Consider the following 22,607-nt stretch of genomic DNA (forward strand, 5'->3'; position numbering starts at 1 on the left):
TACATGCTAGTACAAAGAATATATACTTATAGTATACATGTATATATGTGTACCGATATCGGTTTCCTCAAATACTTGCACTTGAAAATTTCGTTTTTCCAGATATTTATTTCAGAAAATATTTATTCCTGATTTTGTTTCCACAATAGGCGTTTTAAACAAACAAAAGATTGTTTTTCTCGCATATTTTGTGTAATTTATAATTTTTAATTGTTGTATGAATTAAATGTTAACAATTGATTCACAAATAAGTGGTTATTTGATGCATCAAAATTTAAATATAAATCCAAATATCATATTGTCATCACCCACGAATAAAACCGATAATAAGCATAACGATTTGTATCGGCAATATCAATATCTAAGGTAAGTGTAAAAGTTTTTCTTGACTATGGCCATTTCTAACTTTTGGAAAACCGGCATTTTTAACGTTTTTATCAATTTTTTGACACCGTTGCATGTCGCACGTGCCTAATGGCGCACAATTTAACAAAATAAGTTACGTATGAAACAGAAGTTTGTAGTCCTCTAACACTTAATGTGTAGTGATCTTGTTGAATCGAAACTTTACTTTTGTGAAAATCACAGGGCCAAATGATGGTTCGTTGCTCAAGATCTTTCTTTAGTACAGAAAATGATGTTAGCATGTCGATGAATACAGATAAATTGTATATATAAAAAAAAATAGACGTCACATATGCCAGAAAGTAAATAAGTACATGTGTTTGCTTTAACAGGTTTGACTATCGGTGAAGATAACGAACGGTGATCCACATACAAAGCAAATCTCTCAACAGGATACAGTCCCTGAAACGTTCTACTTTGCCACTTGAACGGTGAACGAACGCAGTGAATGAACGATGAGTGAACGCTGAACGCAACTTGATGAACGGTAGGTGGATGGTGAGCAAACGCAGAACGCGAACTGAGCACGCACGCGAGCGCATAGTGAACGGTGAATGCAAGATGAACAATTTATTCGGAATGCCTCTGATCTTTTTCTTGCATTGTATCTATTCCATTGTATTCTCATGCCTGGTGCAAAATAAATAAATAAATAAATAAATAACTATTCCAAAATTGTCCTAAAAAGGAGAAAAAAATCACATTAATTAAAACTATTAACTAAGTTTCTGCACATATGTATGATGTTTAAATTCAGCTGTTTTTTCACACGATTTTTATCGCTGTAATTGTTACCGAACACTGTAGTTTAAAAGCTTAAAATATTCTAGTTGTTTATTCGTATTTTACATATAAAACAATAACAATTAATAATTTTCGAAGAGGAAATTACTTACTTATAGAATGAACTACAACGGTTGTAACAACCATACATATATTTCCGTGCCAAGGCGATTCCGTGTAGAATAATGAGAAAAAATTAAAAATATTTTAAAAAAGGTCTGTGGACGTATTGCATAAATAGACTCGTATTTTAAAAACTAAATGCAATAATATATTTATGTGCATTCAATTTTTTCAATGATGATTTAAAAATTTCAGAACTTGATATTTAAGCAATATGCTGCCATAGTTTTGATTAAATAGACAAACGAGAGAGAGAGAGAGAGAGAGAGAGAGAGAGAGAGAGAGATTACGTTTTAGCCCCCTTCCTCAAATGCATGTATTTCAAACAAAGTATCAAACAGAACTTCTTAATTCTTATCTAAATATATCAGGCAGTAAAAATAATCATTTTTTTTAAATCAACAAATTCATTTGTTTGACAATCATAATCTGTCTTTAATTTCCAGCATCAATTTCACACGAAGTCCACGTGTTTGTTCTGTCAATCAAAATCATTCGACCTTTGCAGGTGTGAAAGTCTCGTCACACCAAAGGCGAAATGCTTCACTGTAGTATTTCTAAGAAGTTTAAACATTTTTTTTATCATATCTAGATCTGATTACAAGTTTTCTAAAATAAATAAATAAATAAATAAAATACATGGGGCATAAACACTTGGAATGATTAAGCCACGTGAATTTGAAATACACTCCCTGCCAATTTAAAATACCACAGCCGGCACGTGTATATTTTGAATTACAATTGTTTATTGACTTTTTAAGATGCATGTTTGTCTGGAGACTCAGATTTCTGTGCTAGAAAACGCATTAACTTTATTTTAGATATTAATTAAAATATACTAGAAATACTGACTAAGTAACCGATTTAGGTGGAAAAGGGGGGGGGGGCTTAATCATATTCAATTGGAAACATATCAAGTTGTGGTGAAGGAAGAAATTTTTCTCCCTAACAATTGACTTTATGTATGTAAAGTAGAAAAAAAAATGTGGTGTATTACATTTAAATAAATTTTTTTTAACCACACTAACAATTTAATTCGCTCCAAAGATATTAAATTAATTGGATCTGCGCAGTACTATTTATAATTCTCAGTACTAGTTCTAATATGTATTTCTTTAGTAATTGAAAACAAAACCGTTTTGGAAATAAATATTTTCGTAATTTTGCTGCAGTTGGTAAATTAATTGTCATGGATTATTATCTCTCCATTAACGATTTGTCGTCTTTTACATAAAAAGAAAAATGTTGCAATGTTTGAAGTATCCGTGTATTGCCCGTATTTAAATTTAATTTTTCAGCATCGTTCTACATAGGTACATACTTATAACAACATTTATTTTCCAGTAATTAAATAAATAATCTAGCAGCTAAGATAGAATAATAATAGAACATACTGTAGATATTTTCCCCATGAAATAATGATCCTTTAAACACGAAATGTTAATTATTAAATTTCAATCCTCACGTACAAAAAGATTAGTCCTTTCACTTCGGAGTTCTGAATGATAGTGAAGACTGAACGGTAACTGAACGCTGAACGCAAGGTGAATGCAAAGTGAACGAAAGGAGAGCGATCGGTGAAGGCTTTGTGAACGGTGAACCCGAGCGCACGGTGAACACTGAACGCAAAACTGTGAACGGAGAGCGAACGGTGAACGCACGCTGAACGAAGGGTGAACGCACGTTGAACGAAGGGTGAACGCACGCTGAGCGAACGGCAAAATGGGAAAGTAGAAGGTTTCAGGGACTGTTTGTCATTGACCTCTGGAAATTCTCGAGGTGGGATAAGGTACCTAGGAAGACTAATCATAAATCAAATACACACCGTTACAAAGATCTCCCGTCCAGTTGTCCTTACACCCAGACAAACATCTTCCAGTTCCTTTGTCACACGCCGTGTCCTTCTGGCAGTTGCCACATTGTTCACATTTCCCATTTAAAGCAAACTTCCCGTCATCACACACTAATACAAAATAATACATATTAAGTACATTTCTGGGAATAAATGCATAATATACTTTGCATGAGGTTAACTAAAAAAAGAGATTGTGTGATAATTTGCAGAATTTGAACATAAGACACTCATTCAAGAATAAAAATGGCTGGTAAAACAAAATCTTACCTAAATTTATGCATTGTATTATCTTTATTGATTGATTTTTTCGCTATATTTTCCAAATGGTATTTCTATATAAAAGCAATACCGGTTTTATAGCTTTAGACAGGAATATATCTGTATTATCTTTTGAATCTTATTTCTCAATCCTCCAGCGTTTACATACCAGCGAAGAACAGAAAACATTGAAGTATGTCACAATGCAGAATCATGATCTAATACTCTCTCTCTCTCTCTAAGTGTACATTGTGCTGCATGTATTTCTTTGTAAACTTGCAAAACATAACCGATTTTTTTTATATATATAAATGTGAGGTACATGTATTCAACAGACATTTCTCACAGATTTGTGGAAAACCCAGATTTTAATTTTATATTTTATTCCGAGAATGATATTGTAAAACGATTATGATGTGCTATCCATGTTCGAAAAAAAAACCCATACCAATACAATACAAGGACACAGCATTAGGATCAGAACAGCCATATATACATGATCCGTTAAAAGCATCACAGTGGCTGTCTTTGCATTTAGGACTGCATGCCTCCGTACATCCAGAATGATATCTATCTTGATCACAACCTACGATGAATATGGACAATAACTAAGAAACTATTTTTCTTTTATCTTGACATTATACTACATGTATTTTAAATTAATTATGCGATATATTTTTACGCCATGATCATTGTTAACCTTTAGAAAGTATACATAGAAGATTACATCATTTAAAAACAATTTTTTAAAGCGCACCGTACCCATTACTTTCACTTCACATATTTCAACTGAGGTCCTTTTTACATCTACATCCGAACAATTTGACGTAAATCCATCTGGTCTTTTGTTAAAGAATGCTACTCCCTGAGCAATTTTATTCACAGTTATGTTCTGGATGGAGTCTGGACATCCTGACATAGGATCATGATTGTATACAAGTCGCCCCGTGTCTCCAGTGGAAGGAACAAAATCTTTGTCTTCATACGTATATATGGAGAAACCAGCTGCCCGGTTTGAAACTTAGAAAGAAATACTTTTATATTATTATTACATTATACAAGACAGCTCCCAAATGAAATTGTGCTGATCCTGACGAAGCATTGGTAATTAATACTCTTTAATGTAATAGCTGGAGATTAAATGTATTTTATTACATTAATTATAAAGCATGTTTGGACGTATACTTATGGTCATTATAATTATTTTAATTTTGATTGTTATGAATTATTGATTACATTTAAAGTCTGCTAAATAACTTCTATTTGTAAAACTGAATTGCCACTGTCAACATGTTTATCATTCTAAACCACTGAGGACATGACATGATCCATGAGGTATTGCAACGTTAACGTTGAAATATCTTTTGCAACTAATTTTTTTTCTGGAAATCGAGTTCCGAATCTTTATAATTGATAATAGACACGAACACATGCCATTTGACAAATAGAAAGATAAGGATTGAGACTTAAAATTTTTTTAATGTCTAAACGTCTTCAACACTATCTGTTTATCTATTTATTGTTACTAACACTACGTGACGTCATTATGTTTGTGCCCATATGCATATTAGAGAACTAAAAAAACATCACTGTGCTTGATTTAAGACACATTTTGCGATAATTGGAGAAACTGTATTCTAAATTTAGAAATTCTGAAATGAAATTGTTAGTCGCATTAAATATTTCTTTGAAGTCCCATAAAAAATAAATACAAAGAGGGATGTAGTTGATGAAGTTTACCCTGATTCATAATTTTTGCATTGAGTTGCATTGAGGGGGGGGGGGGGATTTACTGGAAATGTTTACCGTAACATGTATATAATAATTCTTCAAACTCATGATATTCGAAAAGAGTTGATACCATGATAAAAAAAAATTGCAATCGAATTATTTATTTGTCTTACTGCAGTCAAGTAGTAAATAAAACACTCAGCGCTCGATCCCTTTCAGATACCCGTGCAATTATTGAATTACAATAATTGTCATACATGTATCATATGACAAATTAAGTTTGTAATCCGGAGGTGAAATTCTATAGTAAGCTGTCATTGAAAAACTGGTGGTCTGGCAATGACGTGTTTTCTAAATAAATGGTAGCAAAACTGCTCAAAATAGGAGCTATGTTTATCATTATCTAAGAAAAAAAACTACACTGGATTCATTCAGGTAAAGTAGAAGAAAGATCACTTGGGCAGTGGCTAGTCTTTAAAATACACATGTAGATTTCTAGGCTTTTGTGCTTTTGTCTAAATGAGAGTCAGCCAAGGTGTTGATCCAAGAATTTACGTAATAAGAAATTATATGAAAACATTTACATATTTTTTTGATTAAATTTATTAACACAACTAGTTTGAATTTAAGAAAAATACCTTTCTTTTATGTGTACTATATAACTTAATGCTGTATATCAAATAATATAGAACTTATAATGCTGTATATCAAATAATACAGAACTTATTACGAAAATGTGCTTAAAAAATAAATTTTAGAACTTAAATCCACAATTTAAGCATAGGGCTCACGACAAGTGTGATCGGTCATCAGGGCATGCGTACTCTTCCTAATAACCTGATCCCACCTCTGGAATTTCCGGAGGTCCATGTTTATGCCTTGTTCACAAATTTGTATTGTTTGTAGATTTTTGGATTTTTATCGATATTTGTTATCTTGACCTTTTTCATTTTATATACAATATATATATTTTTCATTATATATTATTAAAATCACTTGAAGGCTAGACTGATTTAAGTTTGCGCTTTAAAATTTCCTGGTTGCTATCAAAGTAGGCAGTTGTGAACTGAACAAAAAAAAAACCGCTAAGGTCCTGCAGAACAATTATCTATTTTTTTTTTTTTTAACTAATGTTGTTCTCCGTTAATGTTATTTTACACACATTGTGCCAAAAAACATTTAAAACGAATAAAATAGTTTCCACACAGTTAATGAATACAGGCATATAGCATCAGAATGGCCACGTACCCTCTAACTGTATTTCCAGAAATAAAATTTTACAGTTGGAAATGTTCATTGAAAGGATTTGTGCCCTCCCACCAAAAGTTGTGTATATTATTGCAATTTATTGATAAAATGTGCAAAATCTTATCTCCCCCTTCACCTCCATGAAATACCTTTGGACTTATATATATATATATATATATATATATATATATATATATATATATATATATATATATATATATATATATATATATATATATATATATATATATATATATATATATATATACTATTGCCTGCAATAGCTGAGAAATTATTACATTTCACTGTTTAAACAATGACATTGTTGAACCAAAGATTGTCCGCGTGGCGCAGTGGTTAGAGCGTCTGCTCTAGAGTCGTGGAGTAAGGAGCTGATCCTTACGTCGCGGGTACGAATCCACTGCATGACGCGGAGATCGACCCTTCGGATGAGACCGTATAAACCGAGGTCCCAAGTCGCAGTTGGTGTTGGCACGAAAAAGATCCCTCACTGCTCAATAGCCCTGAGTGCCGTGTACATCTGCAGCCCTCCACCGGCAAGTGGTGGCGTCTTCATATGAGTGTTTGGTTCTCGAGAGGGATGTTAAACAACAACAACAACAAAAAAAAAAGAAAACAAACATAATAAACTAAAAGAGATGACATTTCTGCCTTTCTGGAAAGACAAACTTTTGTAACATTAATACTGAAGGTATATTTGCTTAAGACCAAGTGTCTACCACTAGTCTTATATAAAAAGGCTATATATATAAAAATGAATTCGTCCTTAATACATGCATACAGTTTTTTATCCATATAATCTTTGCCAATCATTAGTAAAGGTATGCATGGAAATGTCAATCTTTAAAAATGTATTTGTATCATAACAAATCACTGAAATCTCCTCAGCGCTAAATAGGATATCACAGATAACTATAGCAGATATGGTCATGATATAGTATTCAAAAGAACATTTCCAATGTACTACAATGCCGCTTAGTGGAAATAAAAAAAAATAACGACTTATTAAATAGTAATCTTAAATCCCCATGAGAATTGTATAAGGTAATTCTACGGTAATTATGTAAAATATTAGGAGTGTCTTATTTATCCTCTAAGCATGGCTTAGTTTTCTTAAATTCTACTTTGTATATTATTGAAAGTTGTTTTAAGATAGATAGTATAGCGACTATAAACGTATCTATACACACAAACTATAACAGAAAAGGAGGTTTTTTTTCAACGACCTAGGAAAACTTACATCCGGATCGCAGATAGATTTCCAAGTATGCTATATTAAATTTTCTGTTTAACCACACCTTCCACCAAACCAGTTTATAACCGTTAGCGTAAGCAGCAATAGCACACGTAGGGAGGTAGGTTTGATTCGTATTACCATCAACCGCTTTGTCGGCTCTCCAGTTTTTGTCATGAGGAACAACATTCCACGAGGCAATTCCTTGTAGTGTCTGCTTAGGGGTATGTGCCAGATTAACTGTAAATTGATTTCGTTTTGCGTATTTCATTTCAAGGAATTTATAATGAACAATCACTATTACGCTTTTTTATAATGGGTATAAAAAGTAAGTTTCAAACGTTTACAATAATTGACAAACAGCTTTTTTCTACTATTGCATAAGAGAAGATAGAGCGTGAGATACTTACCAAAACCTGAGATCTTTGGTAAAAAGTGTATCAGAAAATTCACTAAGATTGCTTCCAACCACATATCTGTATATTTTAAATTAAATGTTTGATGTCATTCGTCTTCCTGTTTGACTGCATGAAGTGGATCATATCCTCCGCTGACATGAATAGCTAGAACGTAAGTTAAGAGGTAGAAGCTACGTATATTATTTTTATAAATACGTTATTGAAATGGCTGAATTAAAGCTTTTTAAGATATTTTAGACTTCAATTTGTAATAAAAAATCAAAATTTGCTTGAAAAAAATATTATTTGCTGACACACAATTTCAAGTGATGTAACTGTCATAAGATAAAGTATTAAAAAATTAAGGGAGAGTAGAAGTAAGCTGAGTTTAAATGCCTGATATTATTATTTATTGTGTTCATTTCAACCATATTGCAGCTCTTATGCTTTTTTAAATTAAATTGAAAATATTGATTAATTTGAAAAGACATTCATAACTGATAAAATCTTATGCAAACCTCGATTTAGGACACAGCTGCAATATAATGATAACTATTATTAGTAGCCTCTCAACGTTTTCCGCTTATCAAACAAGGAACATAAAGATATGCTGATTTTTAGATTAATGTTTATAAGCGAGCGTGGGATACAGCAAGAAAAATTTAGTGCATAAACTAGTTCTGGGCCAGTTATTTAAGCATTAATTTCTGCAATAATTAGAATTTTCACCTTTTGAAAAAAAAAAAAAAATCATTAATGGTTCCTTAACGACCACATTTAACAAAACATGCATAAAAAAATAACATATGTTTCTTTTTTTTTTCTTTTTTTAATTATTGGTCAGAAGATGCCACCCAGAAAGATTGTTTCATTATTTAAATCAATGTTCGATATGCTATTAACATTACCTTTGCTATACACAATTGATAGAATTGACAATTCATTTCACAGGCATACATAGCGTTTCAGACCATTTCTAATGGTCCATTCATTTTTTCGAACACGAGGTTGGAAAAAGAGGGAAAAAAAAGAAACACAATAGAGAGATAGAGATTAACAAAACAAACTTCAGAAGTACATGTGTAAACACTTGAAATCCAATGTGAAATACATGTACATATTGAATAAATATTGTTTTTTTTTTCTCTTCCGGGTCCTATCAAAAAAACTTTGAATGTAGTTTTTAATCAGTTTTGGGAGAGGGGTACAGATGGTGAAGATAGTAATTTTAATAAAATCATTGAAATCTTATTGATTCAGATCTTGACGTCTGTTGATTTATGGTTATGATAGTGAAATACTTGTAGATGACAGGCCCCTGTAAATCAAAACTGGATTTTGATCTCGAGTGATCAGTATCAATTTTTTTGAAAGCAAATCAAAAAAAAAATATTTTATTCATAATTCAGGGTCATATATATATATATATATATATATATATATATATATATATATATATATATATATATATATATATATATATATATATATATATAAACTTAATTGAAGAAATATTTCTTAATTTAATTTTTTTTTGTTAATATTTTTAATAATAAATATGTCAAGAAAAAGTAAGCATTTTCAGTAAAGGAAAGGTTTTAATCATGACAGATTGTAAATTTTATGTTACAACGCAGTACAGTTAAGGCAACATTTTCTATCAAAAGGCACCAAAAACAAGACACTTAAAGTTCAACCGTCTTATTTTTTAGCATGAAACTCTTTTTGAAATATTTAAGGGTATTTTGAAGAGTAAGTTCATCGCTTTTCATATCGGTATTTTTTGTCATCATATGACCCTATACAGTCACGTGGGATCCGATTTTGGGTCAAAATATGAAATGTCAAATTTAACCAAAAAGTGCAAGGGCAAGGCAAACAAAAATAAACTGCACAATGTTTCAGTGTGTCCCTTGATATCTATCCTATCTCGAAACTGATGCTCTTTCAGTTAGATTTCTGAGATATTTAAGTTATTCATTGAAAAAAAAAAAAAAAAAAAAAAAACCAGCAGTATTCAAAAAATAGGGTATTTTCATAATTTCATCGGAAATTATAAATTACCTATTGAATTACAAAGAAATGAGCGTCACTTTTCAAAAACTATACAGTAAAATAAAGAAATTAGAAATTTTGACGCATTCATTCTAAATATAGTTTTCAAAGGCATCATTGACCCAGCATGGGAGATAACTCTCCAGTGCTTCATAGAGTGTGTGTACCTCGTAAAGTTTAAACAAATAATACCTACGGACTGTGCTGGGCTTTTTTCGCTAAATCAAAACGGTATGCATAAAAAATCCTTGACTTTACTCTATTTTGTATGTCTTCGTTCTTTATACGCTGTACACAAGACGTCTTTGACACCTTCCGCATTTCCTCCATACACCAATGTGCAGGGGCCTCTGAATTTCTCTCAGTAAGCCGTTATATGATTGATCGGAGTAATATATATATCCCCTCTATTATATATAAATACATATATATATGTATTTATATACATGTATAGAGGGGGTATATACATCACTCTGATCAATCATATAACGGCTTAATGATAGAAATTCAGAGGCCTGGTTTACAATAGGCGTAAAATTTGACGCAACATCCATCATGTATGCCCATGGTTAAAAATATTGAAAGATTCAATCATTTCTAATAAACAAAAGACAACCCCCTATCAATTATTTAAATATTTATACCCACCCCCATTACCCACACAAACAAATAAATAAAAATCTCCTACAGAATTTTTTTTACATACATTCTATGTGATTCTCGTAGTAGCTATCAAACCTTCTACTGTTCAGGGATTCTAGACTAGCTTAAAAGTTTTTTTGAACCAGGAGGAAGGGATTGGATTGCTTACAGTCCCTGAAATGTTCTACTTTCCCATTTTTCCGTTCGCTCACCGTTCGTTCACCGTTCGTTCAGCGTGCGTTCACCGTTCGTTCACCGTACGTTCACCGTTCGCTCTCCGTTCACAGTTTTGCGTTCAGCGTTCACCGTGCGCTCGCGTTCACCGTTCACAAAGCGTTCACCGTTCGCTCTTCGTTCGTTCACTTTGCGTTCACCTTGCGTTCAGCGTTCACTTATCGTTCAGTCTCCAGTGTCATTCGGAACTCCGAAGTGAAAGGATTTATCTTTTTTATGTAAGGATTTACAGGTTTTGAATTTAATAAATAAATACCGTGTTTAAAGAATCATTATTTCATGGGGAAAAAGATTATCTACAATATTTATTTTTATTATTCTAACTTAGCTGTTAGGTTATTTATAAAATTTATCTGGAAAATAAATGCCGTTAAAAGTGCATGTATGTACCTATGTAGAACGACGCTGAAAAATTAAATTTAAATACGGGCAAAATAGTGATACTTCAAGCACTGCAACATTTTGTTTTTATGTTAAAGACGACAAATCGTTAATGGATAGATAATAATCGAAGTCAATTAATTTACCAACTGCAGCAAAAATACGAAAATATTTATTTCTATCACATTTTTTTTTTCAAATAATACAGAAATACATGTTAGAACTTGTTCTGAGAATGATAAACAGTAGTGCGGATATCCAATTAATTAAATACGTGTATCTTTAGAGCGAATTAAATTGATAGTGTGGTTAAAAAAAATATTTGTTTAAAATGTTATACATTAAAGAATTTTTTCTACTTTACATATATAAAGTCTTTAATTAGAGAGAGAGAAATGCCTTTATAACATGATTATCATTTATATAACCAAGGTGATTCTCCAGTAATGATATTTTTCACCGTAATTTTACAAGTTTGTCATTCAATATTATTAACAGCCCCCCCCCCCCCTCCTCCCTTTCCCCTAAATCGGTTCCTTAGTTAGTATATCCAGTACATTTTAATTAACATATAAGAAGAAGTTAATGTGTTTTGTAGCACAACAATTTCAGTCTCAAAACAAACAGGCATCTAAACAGAGTCATTGAACAATTGTAGTTCAAAATATACATGTGCCAGCGGTGATATTTTAAATTGGCAGGGAGTATGTTTCAAATTCAAGCGGCTTAATTATTCCAAGTATTTATTCCCAATGTATTTTATTTATTTATTTATTTATTTATTTTTTAGAAATGTTGGAATCAGATCTAGAAATAATAAGAAAAATGTTCAGTAAAACTTCTTGGAAATACTAACACTTTGCCTTCGGTGTGACGAGATTTTCACACCTGCACAGTGTCGAATGATTTTGATTGACAGGTCAAGCACGTGGACTTCGTGTGAACTTGAAGCAGGAAAATATAAACCGATTATGACTGTAAAACAAATGGATTTGTTGATAAAAAAAAAGAAGTTTACTTTCACTGCCTGATATATTTAGAAAAAATTTAGAATTTTTGTTTGATATAGGTACAAACATTTGAGGAAGGGGGGGGGCTAAAACCGAATCTCTCTCTCTCTCTCTCTCTCTCTCTCTCTCTCTCTCTCATTTGTCCATTTAATAAAAACTATGACAGCATATTACTTAAAAATCAAGTTGTGAAAATTTAATATATAACAAATAATATGATTGCCTCTTTGTATCATCTTGTTCGAGTATAATCACGGCCGGGAAATGTCTACAGATAGATGTAGAAATCTGCTCAATAAATCATCATAAAAAATAAAACTGACACATAAATATATTATTGCATTAAAATTTAAACTACGAGTGTATTTATGCAATACGTCCACATACCTTTGTAAAATATTTTTTTTCTCATTATTTTACACGGAATCGCCTTGTATGGTTGTTACAACCGTTGTAATTCATTCTATAAGTCCGTAGTTTTCTCTTCTAAAATCCATATTATTTGTAACGGTTTTATATATCAAATAAGAATAAACATATTTATTTTACAACTAGTTGAATTTCATCTGTTATACTACAGCGTTCGGTAAGAATTACAATGTTTTACAGCGATAAAAATCGTGTCATCAAAAAGTTGAATTTAAACATCGTACATATGTGCAGAAAATATTGTAAGAAACTTAAATTAATAATATTACTTAATGTGCATGTATCATCTTTCTTAGGACAATTTTCATTGATTGGTTTATTTATTTATTGTTTTATTTATTTTTTTAGTACCAGGCATTCGAATACAATAGAATAGTTACAATGCAAGGAAAAGATCAGAGGCATTCCGAATAAATCGTTCATCTTGCGTTCACCGTTCGTTCACCGTTCACTTTGCGTTCGCGTTTGCGCTCCGTTCGCGTTCTGCGTTCGCTCACCGTCCAGCGTTCACACATCGTTTACCAAGTTGCGTTCAGCGTTCACACATCGTTCACTCACCGTTCGCTCTGCGTTCGTTCACCGTTCGTTCACCGTTCGTTCAGCGTTCGCTCACCGTTCAAGTGGGAAAGTAGAACGTTTCAGGGACTGTACATCTGTAATTAATAACCTGTTTTTCTTTCTATAGCTCTAACCCCCCCCCCTTTCCAACCACCACCAGTTTGCTTCTGGCTCCTTTGATACCATATACCGCACTTGCATGTTAAAAATAAATCATTATACCGTGTTTACATCAGGTTTTACTTCTTTGGGTACTTAAGCACAAATCACATGGGGGTGGGGGTGGGGGGTTAGTCTCCTTTTTTGAGTTTCTATCAATACATGCACACAGAAGATAAGCATAGGAAAAAACTTTGTAATCAAGACACAGATACTCTGTTAAAAAACAAGTGAACACAATTTACCTTCTGAAATATAGATCTTTTTGGTAAACCAAACAACACAAACAACAAAATAAATGCACATTTTAACAGCCTTCAAACTTTCACACTACTGTAAAGTTAAAAAGTTAAAAGTATTATTTTTTTTAGAAAATATATTTAATAAATACAGCTCTTCATATTCAAAGGCAGGTTGTGAAGGGAATTCTGAGCATGTGCAAAATATTTCCGTTCATGTTCCTTTGGATGAAACCAATTCTGAAAACAAAATGAACCACCATTATGGAAAGTTCATTGGTGTTGAGAAACATAGAAAACATATTACATGTATATATTTTAATTCTACTGTTTTTATTATCAAAATATTTCAATAATCGTGCCTGGAATGTGTATAATATGTTTATACATGTAGCTAATGAGGAGCAGGCCTGTGGGAAGCAATTACAGTGGGGGGGGGGGCATAACTTTTAAGTTGGGGTGGCACTATCAACTACCAAAAATTCCTTGACGAGCAAAAAAAAAAAAAAATAAATAAATAAATATTAAGAAAAAAGGTCATCAGTGTTTTATTATTGAGGGTGCACAAGCATGTTGTAGCTATGTTTTTAAAAGTATTCCATATGTCGGCAAAATTATTGGGAGGCACCCCCCCCCCCCCAATGCTTCCTACGGCCATGAGGAGCAAACCTTTTTACTTGAATGGTGAATACATGTGCTGCCTGAATGAATGAATTGTTTAAATTGTTTGGGAGTAGTTACAACACAATATATATATGTAATGAGTGATATACATTATGATAACTATTGTAGAATGAAATGACATTGCATTCTGCAAAACAAACCATGATGTGCTATATTTTCTGAAATTCATAAAATAAATAAGAACAAACTTTTATACATTAATTTTCTGGGAAATTGAAACCTATAACATTGGCAACAGCAGATTGGTAGCTATTATACTAGTTAAAGTAAAAAAAAAAAATAAAATCAATATACTAGAGGTAATTTAATTCTTTCACCTATATAAAATTGGAAAAAAAATATTACACTGGCATGTTATAAAATTAATGTGAAATGCTTTTTATAATTAGTAATGTTCATACCCAGTGGAGAAATTGATGCATCTATTTTGATAAGTCTGGGTGTTGTAAATATTGCCAGTTTTATTTATTCTTTCAGCCTACAACACCTGGCAGCTACAATGATAAAAAAAAAATTGTACATATAAACAGTTTATAAATACATGTCTATACATAACTACACGTAGTCAGACGAATGAAAATTCAAATATTTTATCTTCATTAATATAGAAATTCCTCAAATTTACAATATAGTGATACAGATAGATAAAAGTTGTAAAAATAAATTTAAAATATGAAGCACTGGTAAAAACCTGAAATCTTAAATATTCATTTTTGATAGCCAGATGTATACATTAAAATTAATAGGCTCTTGTACTCTTGTATTTACAGTGACATACATTGTGCACTGTGCAGCAGTTTGACTTCACATATACTAACGCTACATGTGTGACTGCATCTAAATTATTATTTGATATCATGTCATGCTGTGCATTTTATATCATGTTACATGTTTATATACCGAAAAACAACATAATTGTATGTTAAGTGAATCAATGATAGAAACGGTACATGTAAGAAATGCATTATTATAGTAATCCACAGTAAAATAGTAATATAAATAAATTAAATTGTTAAGGCATTAAATAACTTTTGTATCAATGCAGATTTCCATTGCTACACAAATTGTTTCAAAAATAAGCTGAATGATAAGAATTCTGTATATTCGCAAATTATGTTGTTTAAAATGTGCAACTTTTATAGGACATAATGTGTGTGTGGAGGGGGGGGGGGAGGGGGGAATGGCATACACACAAGGCACTGCATTACAGTTTGTGACGGACTGTAATAATACGTCTTATTGTACATATACATGGTTAATTTACATTGATGTAAACAATAGTATGTCTACATGTTGATACATATGCGCATACACACCTACATAAGTGAACAGAAAGGGACTTAGCCTGGAGGTGGCGGATATCGTCCCAGTTTTCCATGATTTCCCGAAATAACGTCATCATCTTCTTATCAAAGAGACAAACAAGGCGTAGGTCTCTTATTTTATCCATATTCTCTTTAATGATTGCCTGCTTCTTGCATTTATCCACTGCATATCTCAGCTGCTGTCGCCACGTTTTTAGATGTAAACAACATTCCGTGTTACCGAGTGCAAGCGCTTGGCTGAAGCTGAATGCAGCCAAACGACACCAAAAAGAGAATTATTTCGAAGACTTTTTGTTTTTATTTAAAAGATAATCACTAATGTTTATTTATTTGAACATGAAAATACAGACATTCATTAGAAATTCTAGCAATCATCGTTAAATGACTTTTTTGAGCTCTATTTCCTTATATAGATCTATTAGGGCGGAGCAACTGTCATGACGTCAAACCTAATTATGACCTCATTACCATATAATCTTCATGTGTAGCCTTAGCTGTACTGCAAAATCAAAGGTTAATTCTATAAGTATTGTTTTTCATATAAAAATGGGAAACGAGAAGTTTTTTTATGATGTATTGATTAAATATTTCATTCATATATACCTGGAATTTGAGATTTTGAAAATGAGAACTTCGATACCGTAGATTTTTTAGTTGATAACACCTCTATGGATTGTTAAATTGGTTTGTTTTTCCTTTATTCATTTTTTCTTCTTTTTTATCTTTTCTAATTAAGCTATTCATTCATTTGTTTAATAATTTATTTTTGCATCTCTCTTTCCGCTTGAATTAGGCTGATTTAGAAAAAACGTGTGTATGTGCCCGAGAGACAAAGGCTAAGATATTATAAATGTAATCGTAGTTGTACATCAGCATTAGAAAAGATATGGCTACCTACGCCTTTCTCGTAAAAAATCGTACCAAAGACAATATTCTTGGAATATTTTTTGAGGCTGAGGATTCAATTGCGAGGCAGAAAATCTATTCCAAACATCTACAGAGTTTACAGTAATTAGTACCTCGTGTAAAGAAAAAAAACACAAGATAATATCCTACGCAAAGTACAAGTCTCCAAGGCATGATGTAGATTAAAAAAAATGAAGCTTAAAGATAAGGAACATAAATTATATCTTGGTCATAAAACAGGTAATATCTGGATCATATGAAAATGCTAACTGCCCTTAGATTGATAGGTCGAAACACACAGTCCGTCAAGTGCGGCCATGCACAAGCCAGAATTTCTTGAATATATTCGGTGATAAAGAATGTGTGGAAGAACGTATAATATTGAGCAGAAGGAAGGATATCCTTAACTTTTTCTGAGAAAAAATAAACTAAGACCAATCCAAAGACAACAAAGCATTCCTAGTTTCCACTTATGACAAAATCATCTTCAAATAGGTCCAGACTTATGTTCCTAATATTAAAAGAACGAATTCAAAGGACAGTACCTATGTGAAAAACGCATGCATTCGATAGAGTTAAATTAACATGTATAACACCCCTGAAAACACATTTTCCTCTGACAACACAACCTCATAGAACGTAAAATTCATTAATTATACAAGAACACGTAGCTTAAAAAATGATATTATCTCACTCCAGCTAAAACCGGATCCATCAAATTCTTCAAGCAAATTTTAAGTTAAAAAAATGTTTGAGTTTCTACCCCCTTACAACTAACATAGATATAAATGAAATAGGAAGAAATATATACAAATTTAAAAGAATATACAGAAGAAACGTAAATCAACAAGTTTACCAAAGGCATCATTGATACAAAGATAAAAATCATCGCCTACAGTGACCCATCCAAAAGTCAATGCCTTATTTATGGAGAAATACTTCTGCAGCGATCCCCAGGGAATGATATATCAAATTTGTCAAGAAATACAGCTTATTGTTTTCCGTACATGGCCACCTATAAAATCAACAAGGAGAATTTAATCAGTCTATCAGCACGAGACTCAATGCCCTGACCCATTTTTTTAAAGTTCCAGTACGAATCCACAGATGAGAAAGAGCCATCATTGATTATAAACTTTTACGTATCAGTTTTACTGAAAGGGTTCAAGATGACTGTAAGAAGGCCCAAATAACATCAAAATTCAAGGAAACTACTTCAGTACTCCCCTGCTAATTATTGATAATTTTGATAATTTCAATTTGTAGCAGGAATTTTAAAAATAAAGTGAAAAGTCAAGTGATTACACATCTTGAGTAAATCGAAATAAAAATCCAATTAAAAGGAAATCAAACTATTTTGTTTCTATGATTATCGACTTAGGTCTGTCTTGGTCAGGACTTGAACCAACAATCTTCCGATCAAGGAGTGAACGCTCACTCACTGAGCCCTCACAAAAGTAAAAAAAAAAAAAAAAAAAGAAAAAGAAAAAAAAAAGTGAAAAATAACTGAAGGAATGTCTTTTAAACATTTTTTGATATGATATTTATACAGTCATCGATTTCAGAATTCTACAGAGAAACATAGCCATAAATATTGCAATTTTCGCAAGACATTTTTCATAAGTTACGAAGTAAAAATTGTGCCAAGCATTTTATCAATCGAAATACATACAAAGGAAGAGATAATTTGAACATTTTGATCTAGAGGAATTCTGCCTCCCCCCCTTTTTTATGAGGCTTGTGAAAAGGTTGAAAATAAGAAAATTGCTGAAATTCAGTAAAGGAAAAAAACTATCTGAAACGATCCTAGTGTGCAGCTGAGGCTTTTGCAAGCTATTTTGAAAAGATTTACATTCATTCAGAAGTCGATGCATTTGATGAAGAACCCCTGCTTAATACTGATAATAGCTATAAGCACATTGGCAAAGAATGTACAAAGATGTCTTGAGATATTCCCGGTGGCCCCAATACTTCAGAAAGTTTTTAAACCCTAGAATCAAGAAACATATTCTGAGTAGCTAGGAGAATGTTCGTGAGTATTGAATAAGTTGGGAGTTGTGAACACCATATGAGGGTAAAAGTGTGATTTTACTACATAAATAAGGAAAGTTGACGATGGAAAAAATGAAATTATCTCCCTTGTCATACAATTTTTTTTGTTTGTTTGCCTTTATCTGATATAATCAATAAAACATTAAAATATGAAATAGATGTGGTAGACTATGTGGCGTCTTTAATTTCATTTCAAGGAATTAAGTATTGAGAATCGGGCACTCTGATTTATCATAATTTTCTTATAATGAAGACATATATTGTTTCAAAATCCCGATATGACTTTCCTGTCTTTTTTTAAAAACAAAGATGCCAAAGTTCAACACTAAGCCTCATACTTTAAAACATAATTTGTGTTCATTTCAAAAACTTGCATTTTATAGTACTTCAAAAATGCTGTTAAAATCAAGTGGTTACAGGGAGCATAAATTGATGAAAAAAAGAAGCCTCGATCTTGCGTACAAAATGTAAGACGTTTGGAAGTGTTGCGTGCAAAAGTATGGAATTTTTTTTTCTGTGACTTGAGAGTAGAACTCCAGCAGAACTCTTCATGACCCATAAATGTCTTAGATAAATATTTCTACAAACAGAATTGAATTGTCCATACAGTTGCGGTGAACCTTTTACTCAAGAATTAAAGCAATATTTTGTGACACCATATATAACGTCGTAGTTAAGTGCTTCTTTTTGTCTAAGACTCTTTGACGCGCATATAATGAATAATAAAAATACATGTTTTATCCGTGTTCTCCCTTATTCATCAATATTACAAAAGAAAAAAAAAAACAAGTACATTTTCGTACTATCGAAAGTTCAACTCTCTCACCAAAGTTCTTCTCTCTCTCTCTCTCTCTCTCTCTCTCGTGTTATAATACATACACGAAAGCGGATCTAATATATTTGCATTTCTACTTACATGTACAATCTTATTTTATAGCACAATGTACAATTCATTGAATATTATGTGTTATTCGGATAGGAGGGACGGATCAAGAAATCAATGGCCAAATTATCTTGGATGGTAGTAGAGAAAACCTAAAACTTATTTTTCTTGAAACTGGAAGAACGGTGAACCAAATAATTACCAACAACAGGAGCACGGTGCTGCTGTCATCTTCCCCAGTGGGGGGGGGGGGGGGGAGGGGGGGGGGAGGTTCTTCCTTGTTCTGAAAAATATTCTTATATTTGTGAGAAGAAAATGTACAGTTATGCCAGAACAGAATAACAGAGTGTACAAAACAAATATCAGTTTTCCAAAATGAAAAGATCAGTATCTATATTTTAAAAATTTCAGTAGTCCTCTATCTGAAGTTGACATAAAAAAATTATGAAGTAAATTGTGCGGACGTTTTCTTACTTATCACGTTCACTTACTCTTAAGGTTAAAAATAAATTTAACATTTTTCACTTTTTTGCTTAATAGGTGTTAAAGACAGATTTATATTTTTTCGTCTTAGTAATGTGTACCAAAAACTTATTGTAAATCACCTTTCTATAGATACAAGTACACAAGTATGTTATTTTTCATAGATGTCAAACATTCCCATTCCTTCCTAAAAGGAGAAAGGTATTTGATAAATAAAACGAAAAAATTATAGATATAACAGATATTTTATGTTAGTTCTTAAGAAAAAAATAATTGCTTTCTGATTTTTATTTTCCTCTTTATTCCCATTAAGCATCAATGCGACATTTCAGAATGAAAAAATGCTTCTCCGTTTGTTTTTATTTGAAAACTTTATGAATAAAACATGATTCTATGTTGGTTGTTCAACTCATGTTTGTAAACGAAGAGGTAATAATAATAATAATTTCAATTTTGTGTGAAAATAGACACATTTTATCTAGCTTCCACTACTCTCAAATATTTCCGTTGAGTGGTTGATCGGAAGACGGTTTTTATTTAAAACAGGGAGTTCGAAATTGAACCCTCTCATTTGGAATGATTCCGAGCTTGACTGAATACTTAATGCAAACTCATAGTTAAATGAAAAGCAATGAATTGAAAGATAAATATCTCTAGAATTTTAATATATCTTTAATTATAGACTATCCTTGCAAAAAAAGACATGGCAATGTTGTTTTACAAAAAGCACAGTATGAAGCAAAAATGTAGTTTTAGACTACTTATGTTCAAATTTTATTGAGACCACGCCAAAATCGGTGGTGACATAACAATTCTATAAGAACATTAATGAATTCAATATTCTTAGTTTAATCTTTGAAATTAAAATTGATGCACAGAATTGTTCATATATTTTTGTCTAGTCTATTCATTAAAATGATATCATAATAGTAGAAGTAGAATTTTTTTAATATGACAATTTTATAGGAATAATAAGAATAAACACAATAACTAGTAGGCAAGTTACTACTGAGGAATAAGATTCTAAGTCAAATTGATAAGCGGATGTCAAGGTAATCAAATCACATGAAGGGCTGATTTTTGAACGGGTTTAATGATATTTAAAGCATTATGATAAAATGAAATAAACATCACGACGTTTATAGAACAAAAAGCAATTAAATTTTCAGATATCCGTTTTTTAGATAGTTTCTATTGACTTAAAATTTGATATCTATGCTAAAGCTTGGACTGCTTTTTCTATTCGTTGAGATTTTTTTCATTTTATTTCAAAATTATCCCCACCGTTAAAACTTGTTCTCTGCACTGATGTTATGATTTCTTTCAATCACCATCGGTATGTGTAATTTAGCTTAATTTTTATCTTTTGTTTTAAGTGCTTTTAGTAAACGTATAAATATGCCTAGATTCAGTATCACTTTATCATGCAGATATTCCTCTTAAATTACTGTCCCTTATCTATTTTATATTAAAATTAACATCATTTTTAGACATTCTCATTTTCCATTTTCAAATTTCAATTTGAAATAAATGATTACATTAGACAATACATGAAGTATCTACTATCACATGTAGAAATGCAATACGGCGATTGTATAAACATGTAAAACGATATAAAACAATGCCCTCGATCTTTACATATTGGCATATATCCCCTCTGTTGAAACAGACTGAGACACCAGCTGATAGCACCGTCTATACTCCTCCTACAAAATATATCTTAAAGTACATATGTATGTCTTGCTGCAAACCTTTTTTTAAATATTTTTGTTTAAAAGCTATATATTTAATGTTATCCTTTGCAAGATAAGAAAATACATGTAATTTTCTTCTAAGTACACGTGTACCAGCTTTGTGATAACTTCCGGTCTTCTGATCTTTAATTGCCGGACTATGGTAAATATGTCCACCTCTCCATCCATACTGATCTGTTGTAGGGCGTTATGTAAAACACAAAAAACTCCAGCTGGTCCTGCTCCGTTCCTAGAGTATGTTATGTACAATGTACTTATTCCGTAGCAACTTCGTTTTACCGTTCCATTTGAAAAAAAAAATATTGTTTTGAAAACGTGTATCTATTTTCCTCCCTTACATACACTAGCACAAGGTATAAATTATTTTCATTATACATGTATTTCGTTCTTTTCAGTCTTGTTTTGCAATATTTATAAAATAAATGAATAAATATGAAATATTCTAGGATACCTTATCACGCTAGAAGATGCTCTGCTTTCTATTATTTAACTTGAAGTTAATGCATTTTATTCCAATTGTGATTCTTACTTGCTTATGACAAGGGAAGTAAAGGACGATTGTTTCGCCTTTTCTAGTACGAGTTCTGCGGCTTTAAGTACAGCATCATTATCATCAGCATGAACTTGGAAAAGCTCTATTTGTTTTTTCTCCTTCTTTTGTTTTTAAATGAAAGAATGTCATGTTATATAGTGAAATACCGTGAATAGAGGGAAAAAACCCTTTGCTAATGTTCATTTTAATCATGTTTTTAATAAA

General features: G+C 31.7%; 1 protein-coding gene across 1 annotated transcript in view; it reads right to left on the minus strand.

The window, feature by feature from the left end:
- Positions 1 to 21,643: 21,643 nt before the first annotated feature.
- LOC133179757 (receptor-type tyrosine-protein phosphatase epsilon-like) overlaps positions 21,644 to 22,607 on the minus strand; it is a 92,809-nt gene continuing 91,845 nt past the window's right edge. Inside the window, exons 21-23 of the mRNA XM_061314449.1 lie at positions 22,380 to 22,504; positions 21,944 to 22,079; positions 21,644 to 21,802 (exon numbers count right to left, since the gene is read on the minus strand). Coding sequence (XP_061170433.1) covers positions 21,731 to 21,802; positions 21,944 to 22,079; positions 22,380 to 22,504 — 333 coding nt within the window. The 3' untranslated portion in view covers positions 21,644 to 21,730. The remainder of the gene's footprint in view (positions 21,803 to 21,943; positions 22,080 to 22,379; positions 22,505 to 22,607) is intronic.

This window comes from Saccostrea echinata, unplaced genomic scaffold, assembly GCF_033153115.1.
Source record: "Saccostrea echinata isolate AGI-Se365-2 ecotype Australia unplaced genomic scaffold, CSIRO_AGI_Sech_v1 ptg000005l, whole genome shotgun sequence".
Taxonomy (NCBI): Eukaryota; Metazoa; Mollusca; class Bivalvia; order Ostreida; family Ostreidae; genus Saccostrea; species Saccostrea echinata.